The sequence below is a fragment of the Micropterus dolomieu genome, linkage group LG20 (assembly GCF_021292245.1).
Source record: "Micropterus dolomieu isolate WLL.071019.BEF.003 ecotype Adirondacks linkage group LG20, ASM2129224v1, whole genome shotgun sequence".
Taxonomy (NCBI): Eukaryota; Metazoa; Chordata; class Actinopteri; order Centrarchiformes; family Centrarchidae; genus Micropterus; species Micropterus dolomieu.
In genome coordinates, this window is record NC_060169.1 from 27814973 (window position 1) to 27840320 (window position 25348).

The 25348-nt window shown below is 41.1% G+C and overlaps 1 protein-coding gene across 1 annotated transcript in view; it reads left to right on the forward strand.

Moving 5' to 3' along the window:
- Positions 1 to 829: 829 nt before the first annotated feature.
- The window catches only part of celf6 (CUGBP Elav-like family member 6), a 138944-nt gene continuing 114425 nt past the window's right edge, over positions 830 to 25348 (forward strand). Inside the window, exons 1-2 of the mRNA XM_046032633.1 lie at positions 830 to 1034; positions 10252 to 10334. Coding sequence (XP_045888589.1) covers positions 854 to 1034; positions 10252 to 10334 — 264 coding nt within the window. The 5' untranslated portion in view covers positions 830 to 853. The remainder of the gene's footprint in view (positions 1035 to 10251; positions 10335 to 25348) is intronic.

Genomic DNA, 25348 nt, shown 5'->3' on the forward strand with positions numbered 1-25348 from the left:
TAATAACATAGAATAAGAATGTATATCAGCACAAATAAAAAATGTATTCTTTATAACTACAGTTTTGAATTATGATTTACCACTTCATGTGTTTTATTTTCAACATGTATTTAACGCTACTGATGTACAATTGCTGATGTACAATTGCAAAAAGTTTTTACTTTACAATATGTGCTGCCATTACAATCCTTCTGTTCCCCCCGAGCCAACCCCAGATTTTCCTCATTGCTAAAACAAAACTATATGACCTAACATAGTCAGGACAAGTAGCACAAATGCTGCCTTTGCACCATTTAAATGTCCCAAGCTTTCCACTCTACACAAATGTTTGCATTCTTACTCTGCCCTGTGGGGCCCTCAGTCATTCTGCTCTCTCATTGGCTGCTCATTATGCAAATTGTGTAGTGGGCGGGGTCTGTTCATAAGAGTATGAGCTGACGTAACGGGCAGTGTGGTGTATGTGTGTGTGTGTGTGTGTGTGTGGGGGGGGGGGGGGGGGGGGGGGGGGGGGGGGGGGGGGGGGTGAAGGGGCTTACAAAATGAAAACACATAAAGCACAGAAAAAATTAATAAGGATGATTCCAAACCAGACTTAGGCTGTAAAGGAAGAGGAGAGAGCAGGGAGGGAAAACAGGAGGAGGAGTGGGGAGAGAGGACGATATAACGGAGGGGGGGAGTGTGCACTGTGCAGTTGACTACAGAGAGAGAGGGAGCAGGAGAGAGAGAGAGAGAGAGAGAGAGAGAGAGCGAGAGAGAGAGCAGCTCGCCGGCCCATTGAGGAAAGATGGCTACAGTCACTGCAAACGGAGTGCAGCAAGAGAATGGATTCAGCACCACGAACAGCGCCGGCAGGATGAACGGGCTTACCATCGGCCAGAACACCATTCCAATGAAGGACCACGACGCCATCAAGCTTTTCATCGGGCAGATTCCCAGAAACCTGGAGGAAAAAGACCTGAAACCCCTGTTTGAGGAATTCGGAAAGATATACGAACTCACTGTACTGAAAGACAGGTTTACGGGAATGCATAAAGGTTGGTTATTTCGGTATCTTTACTTTTACATTCCTTTAGAAATTCAAAGGAAATCGACAGAGGGAAAATCCAAAAGCGTCCCAATTGAGTTTTGGGGCAGAGAGCACGAAAAGTGTGTTAATTTGCAGATGTTTTGGGTCAGAGTGGGAGCCCCGTAGAGCCTTCACACTCACGCACACACACAATTTTCGAGGTGTGAGAGGGAGAACACGTGGAAGTGAATTGCTTTCAAGTGCAGGGTTAGGCTAAACCACGTCCAGGCAATCCACGTGAATACTACAGCTGAAAACGCCTTTGTGTGTTTACATTGACTGTCATGTGCTGAGCATCCCAGTTAAGGGGGCGGGACAGACAAGCGTTGGATGTTGTGTTATTTCTGCCACTGCAAAAAATTCTGAACAACTACAAAAGAAACAAACAAAAAACCGTCTGTTCTGCATCACAGAGTCCATTTGCTGCATACAAATAAATGCTTTCAGGGGAGCGGAAAATATAAACCATTATCAGGCAATCAGCATCGGTGATTAAGGTGGTGCTGGCATGCTGCTTTGACCTTTCAGAAGCTATTGTGTTGCCTACTTTTCGGACGTCATTAGCCGTGGAAAATAGGCTACTATTTACATGGCAGCTGTATTGTAATGCTGCTCCGTGGGCGGGTTGCAGTCAGGAAGTACAAAGCAGGATAATAGTAGAGGCTGAGATCCAGCATGCATCGTCTTCTGGCTTGTTCTGCCCCCACCCCCAACCCCCCAACCTTCCGTTCCCCTCACCATCCAAAACGAAATCAATTCTAATGATAGTTGGAATAATGAATGCCAGAGGGCGGTTAGGGTTGGAAAGTCTTTTAGTTACAAAAGAATCCTGTCCAAGTCCAGAATTAAAAGTCCAAGTCTGGTTTAAACACAACTTATTGCTATTTGCAGTATTTATATTATATTTTTACATTAAACGTGGAAATACTGTAGAAATAACTATAATAGAATAAACATTTTAATGTAATAATAATAACCACATTTTGAAAGGCAGTGCCTTTATTCCTTTTTGCATCTAGGTGTTTCTCTTTTTTATCTTTATTCTAAGTTTTGAATTGCAGTAGTGTTTCCATTAGTGTTTTATTATTAATATTTCTGAAATTTTAACTGTTTATTTTGTTGTGTTTTAAACATAGATTTTATTGGAATGGATATCCAAAATAAGGTCACACTTCCAGTCCAATCCGTGTCATCATAAGCAGACTGTGTGGAGCGTAGTTTATTATCAGCTAAACGATAGTGCTGTATTGAACAATATTATTATGACACTGCTACCGGTTGTGTTTGTTATTATTTTGTAAATCATTGTTAGTTATGTTTGAACTCAGATATAATTTTAAATCAAGCATGCACACAAGTACAGACACGCACACACACTCAAACACTTGTTCTCCCGTATGCACACATGTAGCATTGAATTCACAGTTCACTCTCAGTAAAAATAATCTGTTCGCAAGGCAGGCAAATTATGTATGATATATAAGTCAGTGGCTACACTTCATGATCTTATTGATCAGCATGAGTCAAGCGCTCTTGTGGGAGAAATGAGTGTGGGCTCAGCATTGCTTTTTTGTGTGTGCAGCCCCGAAGGTCTCCATGCACCACCTGTTCCTCCAGCCATCAGTCACTGGTGCTCAACCTGCTCCTCCTCTTTCCAGTGTTCCTCTTTGGAGTCCCATGATCGATTAAAACAATATATCTGATGTTTGTGTTGTTTACGCCTGTCCTCGACCATCCCTGAATGTCAACACTCTGGAGGATGGTTGCCTCGGGAAGGATAATCCTGTTCCAAAGCCAGACTGTATGCCCGTTCAAATCATCCTCCACCAAGGCCACTCTGATGAATGCGTTATGCCCACTTCATCCCGCATGACATTCAAAGTCACTTTGGGAGCATATTTTAATAAGATTTCACCAATGCATTATATGGATGAGTTTTTCTTATTGGCCACTCACCTAAACCATGTTCATACCTCCTGCTTCGTCAATGTGTAATACGTGTGGACTGAAGCAAGAAAGAACTGGAGTAAGAAAATGGGATTAGTGTCATTAAGAAAACAGAAGTATAGTGTATCACCAGCTCCGTCACTCAAGGAGAGCAGTTTAAAACACTGACTGGAAGCCTGAAACCAAGCAAAGCTTTTGTAGGGGACCTGAAGGTAAAGTTCATCAAAATGCTACACAAGTTTGTTCAAACTAAATTCTGTTGTAAATAGACCACTGAGGTGATTGCAACTCTCTATTCTATGTAATCAGACTTGAAATTGTGATTTTATTTGACCAACAGTCTCATCTCAAGGCCCACTTACTGGCTGTTGTCTGAAGATTTTTAACCGTCAAGTTTTAACCGTCGTCATGAAGATGAAATTGAAGTGTTTCAGAAACAATGCATGTACCAAGTTGTACACAAGTCCTTTAAAAAAGGGTACAAAATATAATACTACTACTAATAATAATAATAATAATAATAATAAAAGACAACTGGGTCTTGCCATATTATTTTACATGTTCACCCTCATTTACATGCTGAAATTCATTGGGATATAAAACTTAAAGATTTGACAGTGAGGTTTATATTTGTGTTCCCCTGGGTTAAAGCTTCTATGAGTTTTTCAGCATGTACTGATCTCACAAATCAAAGGTACTTAACTGTTTGAGCATTCTGGGATGCCTTTTAGGATTATAATACTTTTTATGCTTGTTTGTTAAAGGGATTGTGCATAGTGATGAACCCACACAGAATTATCACCCGACTCTGTAATCCACGCTTTTTAGCTTCTTCCAGCTTGTTGTTTTGGTTCTCTGGCCCACTGTTTTGCTCCTCTCTCACCGCTTTTGTGTTATTTTTGGCTGCAGCAGGCAGCTGTTTTTTTTTAGCAAAATAACTATGCACTACAGTTTGCCCAGCATGAAAGGACCTACAGACAAATTTAGTGACCAGCTAGTGAATGTGTTAGATCAATACATTCCAAATGCTGATGTTAATAGTCTGCTAGATGTGTAAATGATAATAATATTAATGGCTTTATTTGTATAGCACTTTTCAATACAGGTAACAAAGTGCATTACAGAATTCAATGTAAATCATAGACAAGTTGAATAGAAAGTTGTATCTCATACACAGTGGTGTGCAGTAAATAAAACATAAAACAAGTCAATGTACAATTAAAGGAAATTTGAATTATGCATCACACATTAAAAGCTTTTTTTTATAAATGAATCTTAAGAAGTGAGATAAATAAAATAAGCTAATATGTCCGTATTGTGTTCACAGTTTGTTTTCCACTGCTGCCAAGGGCCACATAAAAAAAAAGTTAGTGTAGGTTTTGCTAGATCTCTGAACATTGAAATGATTTTCACCTACTGTAGTTACAGTGCTGAAATTATGTTATTCATTGGACTGTAGCTTTATAGTTTGAAATGTTGAAGAAATCATTTCTGTTCACATCATGATGTCACGTGAGAGTAGATGTTAGGGTCACATGATGCGCTGCCACAAAGTAGAAAACCCTCAGCTGGGTGTTGAACCATCTTCACACATCTCTTTAGTTAACAGTCCAGTGGATGTTGTACTGCCTGGATGAACGGGGTTAACCCACACAGTCAAGTGATGTAGCTGTTTAACTATCATCAACAATGTCGTAGTGTATAGTGTGTTATAGCTTGAGTAATTTCCTCCACCTCAATAAAATATACGTTTTTGCAATAATCTTTTGTCCAAAGTACATGTACTGCACAGTGGTTTAAACAGTAGTTAGTGTTGTGTTTGCATAATTTGCCAATGGCCCGGGAGGCTCCCAATGTTGTGACTCTGACATAAATTCAATCCACATTTTTATCATAATCATTTGTCACAGTAGAGCAACAGAAGAGTGGGGGGGATATAATCAGCTTGGCTCCATGATCCCTAAAAACATAAAGTTCATAAAGATTTAGAGCAGTGCCGTGAATTTAGTTTGACTACTACTTTGAAATCCCTCTTTGAGCTTAGTTTGTGGTTGAGAAAGATTTGATTTGTTTCGGATAGATGATGTATATGGCTGTTGGCATCAGTTAGTAAACCGTACCTAATGGATGATTTGCAGCACTACCTTTTTTCACAGCCCGAGTCCTGTGACACAGAATTGCACCATAATTATGGATTTAAGGGCAGATCAAAATATGTCATGTTTGCTCATGACTAATTCATGTGGATTGTACTGCATCAGTTAGAACAGATGTTTTGAGCTTTGTGAATTCTTACTTTGGGCATTTAGGGTATCTCCAGGGACTTGTCTGAATATCCGGGGAATTTCATATCTTATATTTCCCTGTACACTTCAGTGGATTATTGTAACTATATGGTGATGTCTATTTAGAAGGCATTTTTTTCCATCTGTTTCTTTTAACAGATGATTATACTCTGCCTCGTAGTTGTGAAACGCTGTTGCCTTTAAAGTCGGTTTGATAGTTTGTGTCGTCAGGGAGCCTTATACAGCGCGTGGGATGACTTGACAGTATTGGCGGGCATGGTACTCGTCAGTGTGTGGTGCAGCCAGGTCGTGCTGTTTAACATCCATCATTTCGCTGAGCACTACATTATCATAATACTTAGTGTCAGTGCCAGAACGCATGCATTGTTCAGACATGCTGAATGTTAGTGGGGGGCAAATCTCTTGCTTGAGTAGCGTTATCTATCAATCCGTCTCTGATGCTGAGAGGAGGGACTCTGAGCTGCACCACACAGCCAGGAGGAAGAGATACAAAGAGTTGTTAAATATCCTCATCCATTCTCCTCTCCTCGGTAGGTCCATGCAGTGTAATTGACTATAAATAGCCTGCCAAATTGACATAAAAACCCCTCTTAGGCATTAAAATGTCAAAAGAAAACCACAGTAGGGCACTAATATCTAATTGCAAGTGACTCATAGAATGTAACAACAAATCCTTGAAAGTGTCTTTTCAATTTGTAGACAGTTTTGTGGTTTTCTGTGAAAATAAATTCTGTTGCTTTAAAAAATAGTTTTGAGCCCTTTGGTAAGGCCACTAGGAATTACTTGTATTGGGTTTTATCTACAGTATGACTGTTGTAGAGGAAGCGCTGGACAGTGATTGACAGTTTGTGTAAGCTGAGTGACAGGTGTAGCTTAAGTCTACAGATGACCTCTTTGATCATTAGAAAGAAGGCTGTGTGTGAACCAGACAGCTAACCGCTCTGAACAGCACCTCTCTGAATGTAGATTGATAGAACGACTGAAAGATGGAAAGAGGCTCCGCAGGTAATAGTGTGGTTAACACAGAAACATGAAGCGGCAGATGAATCCTCACATCGTATTTGTCTCAGTACCCACGAGAGGGTCAGGCTGTCATATTCTGCAGCATCCAGTTGTTTTCCATTTTTTTTTTTTTTGCCGCCTACGTCTTTTATTTGGAAATTAATTTCCATTCTTTTCTCACTTTAATGAACATTCTTGGTTTAAACGTGTGAGGAGACTGAAGGAGAGAAAATTGCTCATGATTCATGAATTCAGTGCTAATGAATTGAAATTTTATACAAATTTGTTCTGGAGTTATTTCAATTACAGGTATCTGATGCCTTAAAAAAGCACAATTTACTCTTAGTGCCTGGATGCATGCAATTGTGAGCACATACTAATTTCCATTTAAAAACAAACCGTTAGAAGAAGCGTTACAGAGGAGAAAGTTCTTTAAGTAATTACCCGAAACGTGTCTAGCAAATGCAAACACCCATTTCACATTTCCTGCTTTCTCTTTGAACTAGTTTGCAGGGTTTACTTTTTAATTTGCCTTAAATATAATTTGTTGAACTTTTGTCCCTCACTGAAATTATAGTGTGGTAAATTGTCTTTGATTACCAAGGTATTATTTTCACCCCACTTAACCTGCTCATCACAGGAAGCCACCAATCCTTCTGTTTAACTACCAACAGATCTTACCCTTAATTTCAGAACCTTGTCCATGCTCTCCTACTCTTCTTCTTCCCCTTGAATGCATCCAGCTTGTTTTCTTCAGTCGTTGGTTAATTCCAACTGTAATTCACAAAGGAAGGTTTAAAATAATTGTTATTTTTTAAAAAATGAATACTGTACATCTTAAGCACCTGTACCATAACTGCAAAGTGAAGCACTGAAGCATTAGAGGACCAAACCAGTATTTTGTCATGTTTTATCCTTTTTACTACAAATAATCTGCACTTTATAGACTTAAAAGAGACTTAAGACTTAAAAGACTCAAAATTTTTGCTTCAGTTCTCTAAGTTATGTACAGTGAACATAATTTCTGCTGTTATTGTCACGTCGTATGCTGTTATTGTATCGTACGTTTTTTTTTCTGCGTTGTAATGTTGCTGACAGTCTAAGCCAGTTTTCACATTCTGCTGCATTATCACATTGAAAGTAGTATGTTTTTGAAAAGTCAGTTTGCGTGATTCCATGTAATACCAAGGTGACAACAATGTGGGATAACTTGCAAGTATGAATGTAATCCCATGCCAATTAGTCAACTTAAAATGTTAAGCTGACAGCCCTAACCTGCTACCAGCTGCTTCATCCTTGTTACCGCCCCTCTAACAGTATCGTTGTGCCTCTCCTCATGTTCTCCAAGCTAAATGCTCATCTGTTCCACAACTGGCTTTCTCAGCCACTGATTCCTTTGGGCTTAAGATGTCCCCTGAACCAGCAACGTTGGATATGAAGCACAAGTCCTGATTTTCCACCACCGCCAGGAAGCCGAGTCAGCTACGCAGCTAGGCTGAATATTAAAGGCCATACGTTTACACACAAAAAGTCCAGTTTAACAAGTAATTTGAAGTAATAGTAATAGTAATAGGGGATGCTTCACATGTGTCAGATGCAGTTTCACTGGCTTTAAGCAAGCTCCTGGATTGGACAGCGGTGAAAGATGTACTCAGATCCATTAATCAAGTAATACACCATACAATTACATTTAATCAATACATTCAATATTTTCCCAAGGTAAAACTTCAGACATATTTGCAATAAAATGTTCTTAAAGTACCAAAAGTAAAAGTACTCATTATGCAGAATGGTCCCCGTCAGCATTATATTATTGGATCATTACCTTGTAAGCACTCCTTTGATGTAGGCTGGGCTGACTGAGGCGGAACTGATTTTTATTACTTCATAAACTGCTGGCTAGATTATGCATCATTTTGTTAGAAATAATCACATATTTTCTATGCAAAGTCTTAATCTGAAGTAACTAGTAACTGTGAAATAAATGCAGAAGTGTAAAGTAGCTTAAAATTGAAAAAGTTTGTGCAGTTTATGTATTAGCAGTCAATTTTTCTCAAAAGACAATGGTCAAATATAACTTTGAACACTGTAGAGAAAAACCAACATCACTGCTGCATGAGCTGATACACTGATTTGTGGTAGGGACAACTCCTATATGTGCTAAATGTCTGGACAATATGCCGCAAAGTGACACATTGAAAAATACCAAACAAAAAGATGAGGGGGGAGTGGAAGAAGAGTGTCAGCAACAGCCTACGATTCCCATAAGCTTTTGCTACGACATGCCCCACGGGAGGCCACAAAGGATGAAGAGTGTTTCCCCAGGCTCCCAAACTTTTCTGCTTTGCTGTGTGGCATGCTGTTTCATCAGTGTCGTTTAGGTGATTTTTCCTCTTGAGTAACTGCCTAGTTGTGGAGGTGGGTGAAGGTTGTCGTGAAAGGGAGCTCTCTTGGCCAGGCGCCAGAGTGTGTTGCTGGGTTTCGGGGCTGATGGGTGCTATGTGCTGCACGCCGGGTATCATCTGTAAGCGTGAGTGTGTGCGAGTGTGTGTGTCTCTTTTCTCCCATGGGAATCCTTGGCAGCAGGTGTGACATGTAGTAATGGGAAATTATGCTGCACAGTGCAAAACCTCTTCTGAACGGGGTCACCCACTGTCAGCTCTGCCAAGCGTGTAACAGAGCAGCCACTCACCCTTTAATGAAAGCTGTCACATTTTTGTTAGGGCCTAATGTATTGATGCATATTCATTCTGTTTTCATTCCAATTTTCCAACTTAAAGAAAAGTCTCCAGAGATGTGTGAGGGTACAGTTTCAGCTCATCACCAGAGGATTTTAATTACTTGGTAGCTAAAAAAAAATATGCGTGCTGTTTGACTTTTTCCTCCTGTGCCCAGTTCAATAACTATGAAAGTGATCATTCATCAGAAAGCAGTACGCATATTTTTTTGGAATAGAAAAAAAAGACACCCTATCTGCGGTGACTCAGCATTTTTCATCACCACTCCCTTTAAACACAACAGTTATGAACAGTTTTTCCTGCTTTATTTTGCTTATCCCTTAAACTGAATAGGGAAATAAATTACAACAACAACAAAATACAAACATTTTATTCAAATAAAAATTAACATATGCATGAATTCAGTAAATCTAATGTGAAGTCGTTGTCATATTTTGAAAGAAATGTGTAAAATTTGAATCTTATTTCTCTACCAGCTTGTTATTTTCTCTGAGGGTACAGAGCTATTAACTTCAGAGAGCCACATTCCAATTGTCAGTGGAGTATATGAATTCCATTTTAATATAATACATGTTTTTGGCAATAGCTTGTAAAACTCCAGTAAGTCTTATATTATGGCTTGCGTAGAATGGAATTACTTCAGTGAAATGACAAATCTCTGAGTCCATTGGGAAGGTCACAATGTGGTTTTTGGGAAGTCGACTGTAGCAATACTTAATCTCCGAACAAACATCGATGGAAAGGGGTTTGGCTTGCTTTACTTGATGTATTAAGAATGGACTTTCAAGCTATCCAATGAGAAATCTTTGGTTGAGTGTCACTTTGTGATTTCTAAGTGGATTTACATAAAGATGATGGAGAAAGCTAGAGTGTTTTTTTTTTTTTTTTTTAAATGTCTTGTGCTTTTACTTTTTACAATAAGTATTTTTACATTTTATGGGTACTAAATGCTGAAATGCCTAGATTATCATAAGGACATAGATTTATGGGACTTTATTTTTTGTGGTCTACTATAAAGTCCTTAAGACTACTTAGCATCCTAAAAGCACAACATACCATAGATGTACTCTTTCTTTAAACATAGTCATAAATTCTATGTCACTTTAACACTTGTTCTTCTTTTTGTGTGTAATTGTGAAGCCATTGTCTGGTGGAATAAGCCTATCTGTCTCCTGTTTCCCTGATACTGTAGGATGTGCCTTTCTAACATACTGTGCCAGAGAGTCAGCACTGAAGGCCCAGAGCGCCCTCCATGAACAGAAGACTCTGCCAGGGGTAAGTGCCCCCGATCTGCCCTCTGTCATAGGCTAAAGCCCCTGAGGCCGCAAGCCTGGCATGGGAATCTACAATAACATAGGAATTATATCACACACACACACACACACACACACACACACACACACACACACGCATACACACACACACACACACACACACACAAATGCACATGCCAAGGCGCATGGGGACACAGTATACATTAAGACACCCATTCAGGCACACAGACACACACAGAGATGGAAACAGACAGAGAGAGTCACTCATACTGTCTCAGACTCCCTCTCCGCCTCGTTTTCTTGCTCAATCTCACACACATTCTTTCTTGCTCACTCACCTACAGACACATGGACACCCACACAGACATACTTAAAGAGTGTTAGTGGCCTATCTAACCTTGCAGTGTCTTATTACACTAATCACCCCAGTGGAGATATTTGATAAGCGCTCCTTCATAACAGCCCGTGCCGTCCTTCTCCTTGTCCTCTCACAATATGGCTGCCACAGACACTAATTGCCTTGAGGAATCCCACTCTCATTATCACATATAATCAAACAGTAAGTATAAACAATTATTTTTACCATGTATACCACCATCTGGTGTTTTTGTTTTAATTCTTTCCCCTGTTTCCCCCTCCCCCTGTCTTCTATTGCTTGCCTTTGGCAGGCAGGTAACTTTTTCAATTAAAATAATGGCCTCTTCAAACGACACAGGTAAAATGTACCCAGTAGTGGGTTCTTAAGCCCACCCAGGAGGAGACGCTCAACCTGGCATGAGCGTAAACCCGTGGTGTCTAACTGTACTTGATGTGTGTGAGGGGGATTCGACTCTCACATCAGGGGAATTATCGAGGTGTGATTGAATTACGCCCGCAGGTCTCTAAGAAGTAGAAGCGGCTGTAGTGCCCAGGTTCCTCACTGCCCTCTCCAACCCCCATTTCCTTTCACCACATACCAAGACACCCTCCCAGTTTGGGACTTTAATCAGAGCCTCAGGATATCCATCTAAATCTCCAGGGAGGGAGGGAGGTACAGAGAAACAGAATGAAGGAGAAGAGACAGCAAGTAGGAGAGGAACACATTAGGGATAGGGGTTGGTTTGAAAAGGGGGGGCAGAGGTGGTTGATTGATTTGGGGGGCTTTCTAGTGTTCCTCACTGTTGGGTTAATCAGTTGTTTGCACTTCACTGAATTTCATAGGTACTTCACTGAATGTTAGGCACACCGGTACACTGCGGCGAAGGAGTCCCTGGGAGACCGGACTCCCTGGTTAGTTATGGCCTCCTGCAGCTTCATAATGAGATGATTGTCATGATGGTCCTGGATAGGTGTTCCTGTCTTTATTGCCCTCATGGAGGCACATTATTGTTTGTCTTCTATCCAGAAAGAGGTTAATGGCATGTTCTGTGGGGTTTGGGTAAACATTTCCCAGTACAGCTCACAGCGAGGGGTCAGTCCTGCAATCTTAGGCTGAGCGCAGCCTGCATACAGAGGGCTAATAAAGATGTTCTTCTGTCTTTCTGTGTGTGTGTGTGCGTGTTGATGCGTGTATGAGACAAAGAGAGGGAGAAAGAGAAAGTAAGAAGAGTAGGAAGGAGACTGGGACAGACAAAGACCGGGAGAGGTGACACTTCTGGATAAGCCTCACTGTCATTGTCAAGTCCTGATGGTTTGAGATGCTCTGTTGTATAATGCGGCGTCCTCACTAACACTTAAAGGTCCATTTTCAATAAAGCTTTGGAGCACAGAAAATGCTGGATTTCATGTATTTCATTCCCAGGTTTACTATGGTATTTTGAAAAGCTTCCTTCAAATAGTGTCTACAGATGTGACTGGTACTTGATAATATACCAACTCAAAAATCAAGGGGATGGTGAAAGGAGCTGTGTGCATGTGATTCTGACGAACTCTTGTCTCTGCGACCAATTGGCTTTGGTCTGCAACAGACAAAGCCAGAGCATTGTGAGGGAAGAGGTGACAAGAGCTTCCCAACTCTTGTCCTATCTTGCCAGTTTTGTTGTCGGCCTGTTACATTAGGGTCTTCTGAAGGGTGTTTGTTTGAGAGACGGAGAAATCAGTGCAAAAGTTTAGGGTTGCATTTTTAAGCAAGACATTTTTCTTAATTTGGTAACGATCTTCTCTTCACGAACTGATCCCAGATCATGACGGTTGAAATCTCTCAGCCAGGGTGCTGTAATTTTACTTGTGCATCGTGCATCATGTTTTACTTCCATTGTTACAAACCGTATTTGTCTCACTTTTCCTACACAGTGCAGATATTTCCATATTAACACTGTGTGTGCATTTCACAAAAGGAGGAGACTATAGGCCTAATAGTGAGACAGAGAGGAGTCAGAGATATTTGTGTCTGTGGTCTCAGCAGGAGGCCATGACTCTTACATCATCTCCAGATTGGCTGTGAATCTTACATTTTCCATAATTCACATTACTTTATTTACTAAGTCTTATACTGTGTGCACCGCATTTGAATTGCCACCAGGCAAGCCGGCTGAAGCGAGCTTTGTTTACATTGTTTGATTAATTGCATGTAAAGAGCATAATGAGCTCTTGATGTCCTGTGAATCTGATCCTGCTGCTACAGTTTGTACAGTAAATGTAATCAGAGATTCAGCCTCTTGCCCTTGGTGCGCTCGTAGAGCTGTTGTGTTTATGTGCGCATTCAGCACATTCCCCGAGGGGAGCATGGTACTGTATGTGGACAGGTTAGGTCATGCCTGTGAATGATTTCTCCCCGGATCTGATAGACTTGAACCAAATGAACAACGCATTCACATTTCTACATCAAGACAGTTTGTATTAAGCTACAGGTAAGTTGTTGATCACAGAAAAAAAGTCCTGATGACCAAATACTTTCCTTTGTATGCCTATAAACTTCATGGCAAGCATTATATTTTCTTTTGTGTAAAGCCATCTGGCAATAAAGACAGCAAGAAAGTATAAAGAATATTTGCAATTGCAGCAGCAAAATGTTATTTACAACTGTTTGCCAAATAGCTCCCAACATGCTGCCATTGGAGCTGCGAACCTTCAAATGAATGCTGCTCTCTCTTTTCAAGGCCATGCAGCTTTCTCCTCTCAGGCCAATTAGCTCCTGGTGTTTGCATGTAACAAGCATGCTAATTGGGTGCTACTGAAGCCCGAAAGCCAATTATAAATTTCGAGGAAAAAAGATTCTTTGTCTCTCATTCACTTGCGCTCTCTACTTCTTCCTGGCTAATCATATCTCTACCACTTTCACTCCCACACTTCTTTTTCCACACTTTCTCTGTGGAATGTGCTGAGTGTGGGGTGGCGCCCCAACCTTATACTTGTCATTTATGTAGAGGCTTCCATGGAGGGATGTACATTTCTTGGTTTCTGAGTGAGAGTACCGGCAGCACCTGACCCCTGTAATGAAGACGAGGCAACCAAGCACACCAGAGATAGAACAGAGAAGATAGGAGGGGTAAAACGTACCAGCTCTTTCTGAAGTGTTTCTATTCAAATTTAAAAGGGAAAGCTTGAAAGTATCAGCTTCCACCAAAGTGAGTTGCAAAATATTTGGGTTTCTCACACTTTTTCCTTCTTCTTCCATGCATGAAAAGTGCAGAAAATTGACTTCAGCGAGTGTCACACAAAATGGGTCAGGGGAAGACTATGCAATACTAGTATTATGTGTCACTAAGCATACTGCCATGGACCAATGCATCCGTGTTCTTGACACCCTCTCCCCGCATCACACCACAGATGCGGCCACCGTAGACCTGCCATATGTCTTTGTCTGTGTCTCAGTGCATGCTGAGAATAAGCAGCATTTTTCCTCTTGTATTTACTCTGCTAAAATCACACATGCCATAGATAGGCTGTGAGCATGAATATGTAACCAAAAAAAAGTTAAGTTTGTGTAAATATTCTTCAACAAATACTTTATTTTAACATTTATTAAAAAGTGACATCTACACAATGACTTCTCAGGGGAGGTGGTAAGAGATGCACACATCAGACATCAGTGTTTCCCACAGAATGACAGATATTTTTCTGGGACTTGATTAGCAGCTACGTACAGCGTGCTAACCTCAACAGCCCAGCTGTAGTTTAATGTTAACATAGCTATAGCTAGGCTCCTTGCTTGCTAATAACTTATTAGTTTATTTATATTTAACTTATTTGAAGGTGGGTCTCTGAGATAGACTAACTCATCAGAGTTAACTAGAGTGCATGAGAAATTTGTGCATTGGTGTTCGCAATACTACCCGTTCAACTCCGGATTGATTCAGTGCATGATCATGTTTTGATTTACATCGTAGAAGAGGAGCTGTTCACAGGATGGGTTCAATGTCAGTAGCCGGTTTCACACTGATTATTTTTCGAGAGTACTGAATCACAATCAGAAAGAGCTTTATTGCCAAGTTTTTTACACATACAAGGAATTTGCTTTGGTGATGAGGTGCTACACATAGACAAACATACAGTTTACATAAATAAATGTAGAAATATATAAATATGGATTAGACAATGCAAGTTATATAAGAATAATAAGAGAATAGAGAAAAATAATATAACTATTTGCAGAGGAAATACGTGTTGCAATGGAAGAGAGTATTGTGTACATAAATATAAATTGACAACATAAATTGACAATATAAAAATATACAACAACAAAGATTAACAATTAACAAAAAATATGTGCAGTGTGCCAGGTTTGTGCGTGATATGAAATAAAATAATATTTACATGTGCAGAGACAGTTGTATTATTTTAAAAGGGGGGAGTGTCAGTGAGGGACCCAGGTCTTCTTGATGAGGCTAGCTGCTGATGGGAAGAAGTTGCTTTTGTGGCGAGAGGTTTTGGTCCTGATGGTCAGCAGCAGAGCCGTGCAGAGACCTTTGGAAGGGCAGGTGCAAGTATAAAAGGGGCACATGGAACAAGGATTTAAATAGGGCTGTTCTCAAAATATCGATACAGAAATATATTGTTATGTATTCTTTGATTATATGTGTATACAGATGCTTCTGTATCGATACATCAACAAATGCTGTGACACAGTTTTGAAAAAGAAACACAGGGAATACCCAGATCTAGCTTTAAAACACGGAGGGCTGACATAACTTACAGGGAACAGTTGCTGTTGAGGGGTTGCTGGGGATGTTGCTGCTGCTGCTTTGGTTGCTGCTGATACTACTGTGACTAGAGATATTATAACAAACATAGGAGATATATAAGCTGATGAAACAAATATGTGACCATGACAAGATGTAAAGATTGCTGACAGTATTTGGGATCGGCTCACTATGACTGACCTGCTGTAGTGCTGCAGCTGCTGCCAAAGCTGACTGCTACGAGAAAATAAGAGGGAGATGCTCACAGAGACTGCTGCACACTGAGAGCTGCAGGGACAGGAAATAACATTCCAGGTTCAAAAAAGTGTGGGAAATAATCTGGGAAGGAAACAGTACTGGGAGAAAGGACTAGGTTAGCCAAGGCAGGGGTAAGAGTGAGACAAATCTATAGACAGGTGTGTGTGTGTGTGTGTGTGTGTGTAGGCAATATTGTGATAATGATTTTATATATTGCATTGTGAATCTGAGATATATATTGGATTTTGATTGACTATATGTCCAATCATAAATCTAAAAATATGTGTGTGTGTTCTTTCTGTTGGCCCATAATAACCATGACAGAGCAGCATTTACCTTTCACATTAACATTTCATACATTTGTCTGAAATCTAATAGGGCCTTCTTCTTCAGTCTTTACTTTGATGTCAGGTATATTATTTATTTTATATTGACACTGACATTATTACATGTATTTCCAGTTATTTAGTTCATATAATAGGTTTGCTATCTATTCAAATACTGTTCTGATTTAAATGATCGTTTGAAAAAGGGCTGATAAGTAGGCTATAATTCAGAGGAATAAGTAATAAACCTGTTTTACCAAAGTTGTTATAATTATTTTAAGCCACACTACATTTTTAATTAAGTTACTGTAATAATCCTAGTTGAAGTGAAAGGTTTTTAGTCAAATTATATAAAAAATACCAGACCTCACGACGCCCGTGAAACTTTTCTCCCTCAAACAGCAAGAACGAAGTGAACAGAGCAACTTTTGTTTATCTGTGTGTAGAAGCAACGTTAGCTGTTGGCGCAGTGTTAGTCGGCAGTTAAGTTACTTCTACTGGCGACACGCAGCAATATACAACTACTATGCTGCTCTCTTTGCGTCTTTCTTGTAAAATACATCCAACAACCCACAACAAGCACGTTGAGGCAAACCCCTCTTACCGGCGGGATCGCAGATGTCCTGTAGGCAGAGCTGCTGAATCACTAACGGTGTGTGAACGGGAGGGTTCGTCACGGATGAGGTCATCAGGTGAAAGGTCATAATGTGGGTCATTTTATTTACTGCGAAATTATTTTTACTAATAGTTTTATTCGGCAGGCCTTCACAAAAGGACCTTTACAAATTTAAAAATTAATTAATTAATTAAATTTGTCATTGACAAAAGGGCACTTTGGGCATCAAAGGGCAAAAGGGCAGGTGCTCAAGCACCCATAGCACCCCCCTCTGCACGTGCATGGTCAGCAGCCTCCTGCCAGAGGGGAGAGTCTAAAACAGTTTGTGACTGGGATGGGAGGAGTCAGCTGCAATCTTTCCTGCTCGCCTCAGAGTCCTGGAGGCGTACAGGTCCTGAAGAGAAGGAAGATTGCAGCTGATCACCTTCTCTGCAGAGCGAATGATACACTGCAGCCTGCCCTTGTCCCTGGCAGTGGCAGCAGCGTACCAGATGGTGACAGAGGAGGTGAGGATGGACTCAATGATGGCGGTGAAGAAGTGCATCATCATTGACTTTGGCAGGCTGAACTTCTTCAGCTGTCGCAGGAAGGACATGATGTTCAACTCCCACTTGAGGTCCTAGGAGATGATGGTGCCCAGGAAACGGAAGGAGTCCACATTGGCGACGGGGGAGTCACACAGGATGATGGGGGAGGGTGGGGCTGGGCTCTTCCTGAAGTCCACGACCATCTCCACTGTCTTCAAAGCGTTGAGCTCCAGACTGTTCTGGCTGCACCAGGTCACCAGATGGTCGATCTCCCACTTGTAGGCGGACTCATCCCCACTTGAGATGACTTCAGTAGCTTGACAGACTGGTGACTGGAGGTGCAGCTGTTGAGATACAGGGAGAAGAGAAGGGGGGAAAGAACGCAGCCTTGAGGGGAACCGGTGCTGATGGCCCTGGAGTCCGAGACATGTTTTCCCATCTTCACGTGCTGCTTCCTGTCCGTCAAGAAGTCTGTGATCACCTGCAGGTGGAGTCAGGCACGTTCAGCTGGGAGAGCTTTTCCTGCAGCAGGGCCGGGATGATGGTGTTAAAATCCACAAACAGGATCCTGGCGTAGGTTCCTGGTGAATCCAGGTGCTGGAGGATGTAGTGAACGGCCATGTTTACTGCATCATCTACAGACCTTTTGGCTCTGTAGGCGAACTGCAGGGGGTCCAGGAGTGGGTCTGTGATGGATTTTAGGTGGGACAACACATGGCGCTCAAAGAACTTCATAATCACAGAGGTCAGGGCGACGGGTCTGAAGTCGTTTAGTCCTGTGGTCCTTGGTTTTTTGGGGACAGCAATAATGGTGGAGGCTTTGAAGCAGGCTGGCACATGGCATGTCTCCAGTGATACTGCACCAATATGCTGGCTCACTGCGCTGCTTTGCGAATACGACATATTGGCTGATATTCTTTCTGCCTTTATTGTGAGATCTCTCTAGGAAAGCGGATATTGCGTTTGTGAGAGAGAGAGAGGGAGCAAGCGAGCAAAGGGGTTGGGGGTGCTGAGCAAATATCTGCGCTGCAAGCAGCTATACAATGAAATACGAGTTTATGGATTTTAAATAGTAAAAAGAAATCGAAAATCAATATCTGGCTGTCAGTGCTGATATTGTGGCGGGCCGGCACAAATAAATCAATGTATGGGAAACACTGCACATGCATACAAATAAACATGTGTGTGTGTGTGTTTGTGTGCGCATGATGCAGCATCAGGGCGTCTTATCAGAGGACATACTGAGCACCACTCCAGCGGGTCCTCTCCTGGACAGACATGCTGCAGTTTAAACTAATTACTCAGGCCACACAGGGCCTTTACCCATTCTTTTAAGGGACAAATTGCGTTCTGTTGCTGATCAATTTGTCCTCCGTGCCAGATTTGTCAACCTCCAGTACCCCTCAGCGGTTGCCATTATGTAGCAAAAAAAAAGGCTCGGGCACTGGACGTGAGAACTCTGCAAAGGCTCCCCCTGCTCTCCTCATCATCAATTATGTCTATATCATTTTCTTTCTGCTGCCCGCTTTAGAAAAGAAATTAAAAAGGGCCATTGTTTTTCTAATCCCCCTGGGATGAAAGCATTTACTACGCTGCTGCACCGTGCACGGCCATCCTGCCGATTAGGGAGTGAATGGAATCACAATCTAGGGATGCACTCTGCATTGTCTCCTATTATGTGGCTGGTGGCCCTGAATATTGTGCAAAAATTAATTTCGTTCCATCTGATGGGATTTTCAACCTTGGAGAGTGCGAAATGTTAATCCTGGCAGGCAGTGGTGGTGGACATCATGGAATGTCTGGCCTTTTTTACTGGCGAATGTGGACAGGGCACAAATATAGTTGATTGTGAGAGAGCCCTTAACTAGCCCATAAAGATGGCAAGCCAGAGGCACTGGACAAATGAACAGGAGAGATAGTGCTTTTTAAAGGCAGCTGGCCAGGAGAGTTTTGGTGTTCAGAGGATGACAACAACCAGGACCATTTGTCCTCTTGATCTTGAACATATACTGCAATACAGTATAACAGGCTGGCGCCCAGGGGTGCATCTCCCATACAACCACGGAAGGTAGTAACTATCAAGGTACATAGTTACCTCCATAGTTTAAACTAGGGTTTTGGGAAATGGTTGCATCGCATCTGCATAGTTCCAACCACGGAAGTTGCTACCAAAGTTAGCAATGATGCTTTTGGGAAAAGCCCCACAGGTTGTTCAGGTGAAAAATACCAGCCTCAATTTATTCAACGATGGATTTGGGAATAAAATTCCAGTCACAAACACAAGTCATGACTTCCTGAAAGGGCATTCTGCTCTTGAAAGATTAGAGTCTGTGTGTCATCTGTTCATTCAATTATTTCATTCAATCTGGAAAAATGGCTCTTTTGAAAAGGACTATTAGTCAGAGATAACAACCTTAAATCTCAGGTTGATCAGTGATGACAGACAGATGATAGCCTGTTATGAACGTTGCGAAATGCACTAATGTGATATCACGTGATGGCATATAAATAAATGGTGTATAAGCAATCCAGCCATTCGCATGCCATGTCTATGCATTTTAAGCTTTAATGGTGTGTTCATATAGAAAGCTAAGCAAATTTTCACCATTAATTGAGCTTACAAAGTATGAACCCAAAAAAAACAGATTTTGCTTTGATTTAATTGCAATAAATGGCTTAAAAGGATGCGGAAATAACAACCTCATGATGGCGATTTGTTAAACGTCTGATGTCCACAAGATGACAAGCAAACAACTTTTAAAGTGCTTGGTTAAAGAAAGGCGGTCGGATGGATCAGGGCTATGCTTGTTTCATACAACAGTACAATAAACAGCTGGAATCAGTTAACAGACACAAATTTTCAGGTAGTCAAACTGACTAGCTTACTTTTTTCCAAGCAAATATGAAGTCATTATCGATCTCTGAGTGACCACAGACAGCTACAATAAAGACAGTGGAGGATGGTGGATAACTGCTGCACTTCGGTTGCAGTTCAGGGTGTTTGTTCATCCAGAAGCCCTGGCTCTGCCCCCAGCTTTCTCCTCCAGAGCTCCTGGGCACTCAGAAGCTGTCAAACAACGGCCTGGTCCTCCCCACACAATACATGCATTACACGCAAATTTTGCATATTCACGTAATTTGCAGATAAGTTGCTTCGCTTTCTGTGAGTTTCATGAGTTTTGCAGTCAGATGAACTTCATCAGGTGTCCTTCATTGTCATGGTAACAATTCATAGTTTTCATGTGATGTCACATTCCAACGAAAACGCTCCCTTGGAGGGCAAAAAAGACGTTATTATTTACCGCTGCCCGCCAACCAGGAAGCAAGTGATACACTGTTACTTTTAGTTAGTTACTTTTGCGATGCTGGATGGTTGTTGTGCTTTCGGATGCACTAATCAACGAGGAGACAAGCTTGAGCTGTGTTAGTTAAGGGATTCCCTACAAGGTAAACCTAAACATTACCACAGTTGAACAATGGCAGCGACCTGGCGGTTTTTAACGGCGGAAATACGGCAGCAGGTGCTGTATATGGATTGCAAGTGCCCAACACTTGCAGTTTGTGTCCATATCTTTATTTTTCTAGAGTTTTTAAACAGCTGCAGAAATTGAACGGCTTTTGCGGCGTCTCTACGGGGTAGTCCGATGTGAGCCGCTCTTTTGGTCCGTGGTTTGCCCTCCAAGTCACCGCGCATGTCACATGACTGAAAACTATGAAAAGTCAGTTGTCCTTCGGCATCATGGTAACCAGTGGTGGAAAGGAAGGAAGTACAAATACTATATAATATGTTTTTTTTTTTCCATATTTGTACTTTACTTGAATATTTTTTGTTGTTGCAACTTTTTACTTTGTCTTTGCTACATTTCTAAGCCAAATAACGACTTTTTACTCCATTACATTCTGCATAAGACATTGTTACATTATTAGCATGCAGAGCACCTGAGTGGAGCAGCATTCAAAAAAATAAGATGTAAAACTGATAAAGCCAACTCGGTTCGAATCTACTTCGCACAGCTGAAGTGAAACCAGCATACTCACTGATAGTAACCTCTCTCACGCAGAGCCGGAAGGCTCCGCCTCACTCTCATGTCGAAGGTGAAAACGAGTGTTAATGTTTACTTTTTAACTCTGATGAGAAGATGAAGCGGGACTATCCTTCTGGACACGAGAAGAGAAAAAACTCCATGAGAGTGACTTTTGGGAACAGCAGTCATGTAAACATGTGTTCCCTCCTCTTAAAGTCTGATGTCAGCAAATAACAGTAATTTTAGGTTAATGTGTTAGCTGCAGTGAATCTCTCTACTCTGTCTGTCCTGCTAACCCTGCTGGGCAGTGCACCTCTTGTCTGTCTGTTTCTTGGTTGCTTGCCAGACTGTGGCTGAACAATGTTAAAGTGAAATACAATAACTATTTATCTCTTTTGATAAACGTGGACTAGGCATGGTGTTTACAAACTGTAGCTCGGAAAAGATAACGGTAAATGCGTTCATATGGGTGTGTACATAATGAAACTTGAACATTACAGCAAGAAACATCTGTGGGACCAGTCCAGACACAGATGTGATGGCACTCCTGATACATCATTTGAAAACAGACGGTGATTATCTGTCTCTCAGTAAAGGTTTAGTTACAACTCCCGAAAATGCTAGATAGAAAGCAAGGAATTCATATCGACTATTGACTATTAAAATGCTGATTAGCTGGACAGACTGGGCAATATGGATGCAAATAGTATTTTATATTTGAAAATGTATTGAAGGAAACCTGGGGGAGCCAGTTTGAATGGGCCTGATGCAGCTAATAACATTAATATATAGAAAATATCTATAATTTACAGGGGCTATGCTTAAGTTTGTCAGTAGGGTAGATGTGGGATGGTCAGTACAAGAACAGTTGATCCACATCCCACCTCAGCCAGTACTAGCACAGACTCAGTCCAGACATCTTCAGCAGGTCCCACAGATCCAGGTGAAATACAGGCAGCCTCAGCCAAGCACATACAGAGATGCACAGCCAGCATCAGATACAAGCAGCTCAGACCCTTATTGATCAGTTGCTGCTCCACCAAATAACCCAGAAGATTGGCCCCCAGTCTTTGCGGTGTAAGGTGTGACCGGCTCTGTTTTTGCACTGTGCGTTGCAGCCAGTTTGTTACCGAGCGGAAACATAACTGGTAGAGTTTTGCAATATAAACATTTAAAAACTGAAGCCAGCCTTACTTTGTTTGGGACTGTGAGCTGCACGTTATCAGTGGCGCTGAAGTTAACATCTCTGTGGATTTTTTTGTGAGAGTTCTGCCTGATCACAAGTGTTTCAGTTGATTTTGGTTTCCACCTCCTTGTCTCATCCTAACATACAGTTTATCAGACAGTCTGACAGCAGGCTAATCCTCACCACAATATTGGAAACTTGTACTCTTGCGAATCAGTTTTCCTTATTGTGATTCGCTGTATGTGACAATGCTGTATTCAGTGAATTTAAAAAGATAGGTTGTTCTTTATAAGATAAATAGATTTAAATTTTTACTTTTGATTAGGCCTACTTAAGTATTTTTAAAACCAGCTACTTTTTTACTTTTACTTGAGTATGTTTATACTAGATGACTTACTTTTACTTCATTACATACACTCTTGACATGACATGACAATTCACTTTCAGTGCATGTGCATGGTGAAAAAAAGGTATTCTACAAACCAGCAAAAACGATATAAAATTTGTTTGGTTTGCTTGTTTATTTGATTACTCATTTCAATATGATAACCAGAATAGTCTTTTTTGTGATGCATACAAAAAATGTATTTCAGACTGAATGAAATATGATGATTAGAAAGACCTTCCCATAGGACACAGGTTTGAATTCTGTGCTAACAAAATTTCTGAAAGCAAGAAGCTGAACTTGAAAGATTGCTGTAACAAAAAGGTAAAAAGTATAAAACAAGATGATAGAACTTTTTAAGATGAGTGTAACAGAAATCTTTGATTGACAAAATGAGAATATCTTTACAGTATTGCTTGTATTCTAAAATACTGAAAGATGTACCACAGGTAATGATTTTGGAAAGATGAGTGCCTCACAGGATGGATTTTGTTTTAATATGTGTGGAAAGCTTGTAAGCTGAACAATTCCTTCACACCCTTCCTCTGACACATTCACTATCTTTCCCTCTCTGACAGGTGGAGTTGGACTCCGCCATGCATGCTCTCCTGTGCTAATTTATCCACTTCTTTAGCTGTAATGAGGCAGAACTGGTAAATGTGGGGACAGCATTGTTAACATTGCTGCTTCACTGGGGAAGAGGAGAGGGCTGACAAATAGTGGAAAGGGATGGAAATGAGGTCTGGGTGCTGTCATATACCTCCAAGAATGATGCTTTCAGTCATTACTCGAGCTGGATTGCTGTCTCTTAGTTAGGCTGCACGCTGGAATCTGACATTTCCTAAACCAATTAAATATCAAAGTTTCTGCTGCATCAAGATCAGGCTGTTTGGCAATAACAGCGGGACAAAAAAAATCAAAAACAAACCAAAAATGGATATTTGAGGAAGGATTTTTACCTCAAAATCATCAAAGATGCTGTGGATTTGGCAAATTAACTTCCCATCCCATTCAGTTTGAGAAGATCAAGGTGTAAACCCAACTTTAAAGTTGTGTGATATTCAAATGATGTAACCATCTAATTTCAGACAGTGTGATGTCTCAATAGAAACAGGTGTAGACACCCCACAATAAGTTGGAAACAGAAAAGGTATTTTACTAAGACAGTTGTGTTGAAACCAATTTTTTGAGTGCCTCCTGTTCTTTACTATCCCCCTGCTAGTGTCTTTACTTTTCTTTCCTCTCCTCCCTGTCAGGTAAGTTAGTAGCCTTTCATTGCAATTCACAACTCATTCTGGCAATCACTGAAGACATCCAGGCAATCTGCACGCATTTGTTCAAATACAAAACAAGGGGCAAAGAAAACATGATTGCTGAGTTCAGCAAATCACTATGGAGTTATCAAACACTGCAGTAAATCACACCTGGAGTGACAAGTGCAAACCATGTGCTGATTTAAAAAGGATCTCCACACATGGTTACACACACACACACACACACGCAGAGGACCTTGGAGGCACCTCTTTCGACTTGAAAAATATGTGATTGGACATCTGACATATTTGGGAGGGGACAGAGAAAGGGGTGAGGAGCGAAAGAGATTGAACAAGGAAAAGAGAGCAAAAGAGGAACGATTTAAAGTGATGAGTCATCATAAGAGAGAGAGACAGAGGGAGAGCGCTCAAGGGAGGAGATGCATTCTTGCATAATTAACAGCCGAGCATCACCAGGACAAACTCCTCCATCAGCGTGTCCAAAGGATTAACTATGCCACGCTCCTCTTATCTCGCCCATTTCGTTTAAGGAAGAAAATGACCTTGCGCTTGTTTACATGCTGATTAAAGACAGGGGGGAGAGAAGGAGACGGCGAGAAAGTCAAACTGTAATCAGAAGAGTTTGTTAAGTGAAGTATTTTTGGTGGTACGTCCTCAGCAGATCCAGCGAGCAGCAGCCAGACTGTGTCACAGTACAACCACCTGATGTAGCAGCTAACGAGCAATGAGTAGGCTGGGACAAAAAGAGTATGTGCGTGTGTGTTTGTTTGTGAAGGTGGTGTGTGATAAAAAAGTGTTTGCTGTGTGGGTGGTTCCATTAGTTAGTCTGCCTGTTTTATTGCACTGGGAATAACTGCTGTTTCTGGGCTCCTGTGAGTCATTCTATATACTATACTATCTGTTTGTGTAATGTGCACTTGTGTGTATGTATGTGCATGTGAGTGCTGTTGTATTTCTTATCTCTTTTCTTCTGACTTTTAGATCTTTGAACTAAGGGCATTTGTGCAGAGTCATAGTGGCTTCTCCAAGAGGACGGTTTAGGGTTCTTCTTTGGTATGGGATTAAGGGAGCTATGTTTAATGTTTTTACATACCTGTCATAAAATCACCATTAAAGAGTTGAAACTATGATTGAGTCTCTTAAGCTAGGATAGGCAATATTGAAGAAACTAGCTACTACTAAAGAGACAACTAGATTTTGTGTATCCAAGCGAAAAAACACTCTCCTCTTCCTATGTTAAGTCCTCCCCCGAAACACAAGTCCTCCAACTTAAACGACAACATATGCCGTTTTTCCATTACCAGTACAAGCTCAATTCA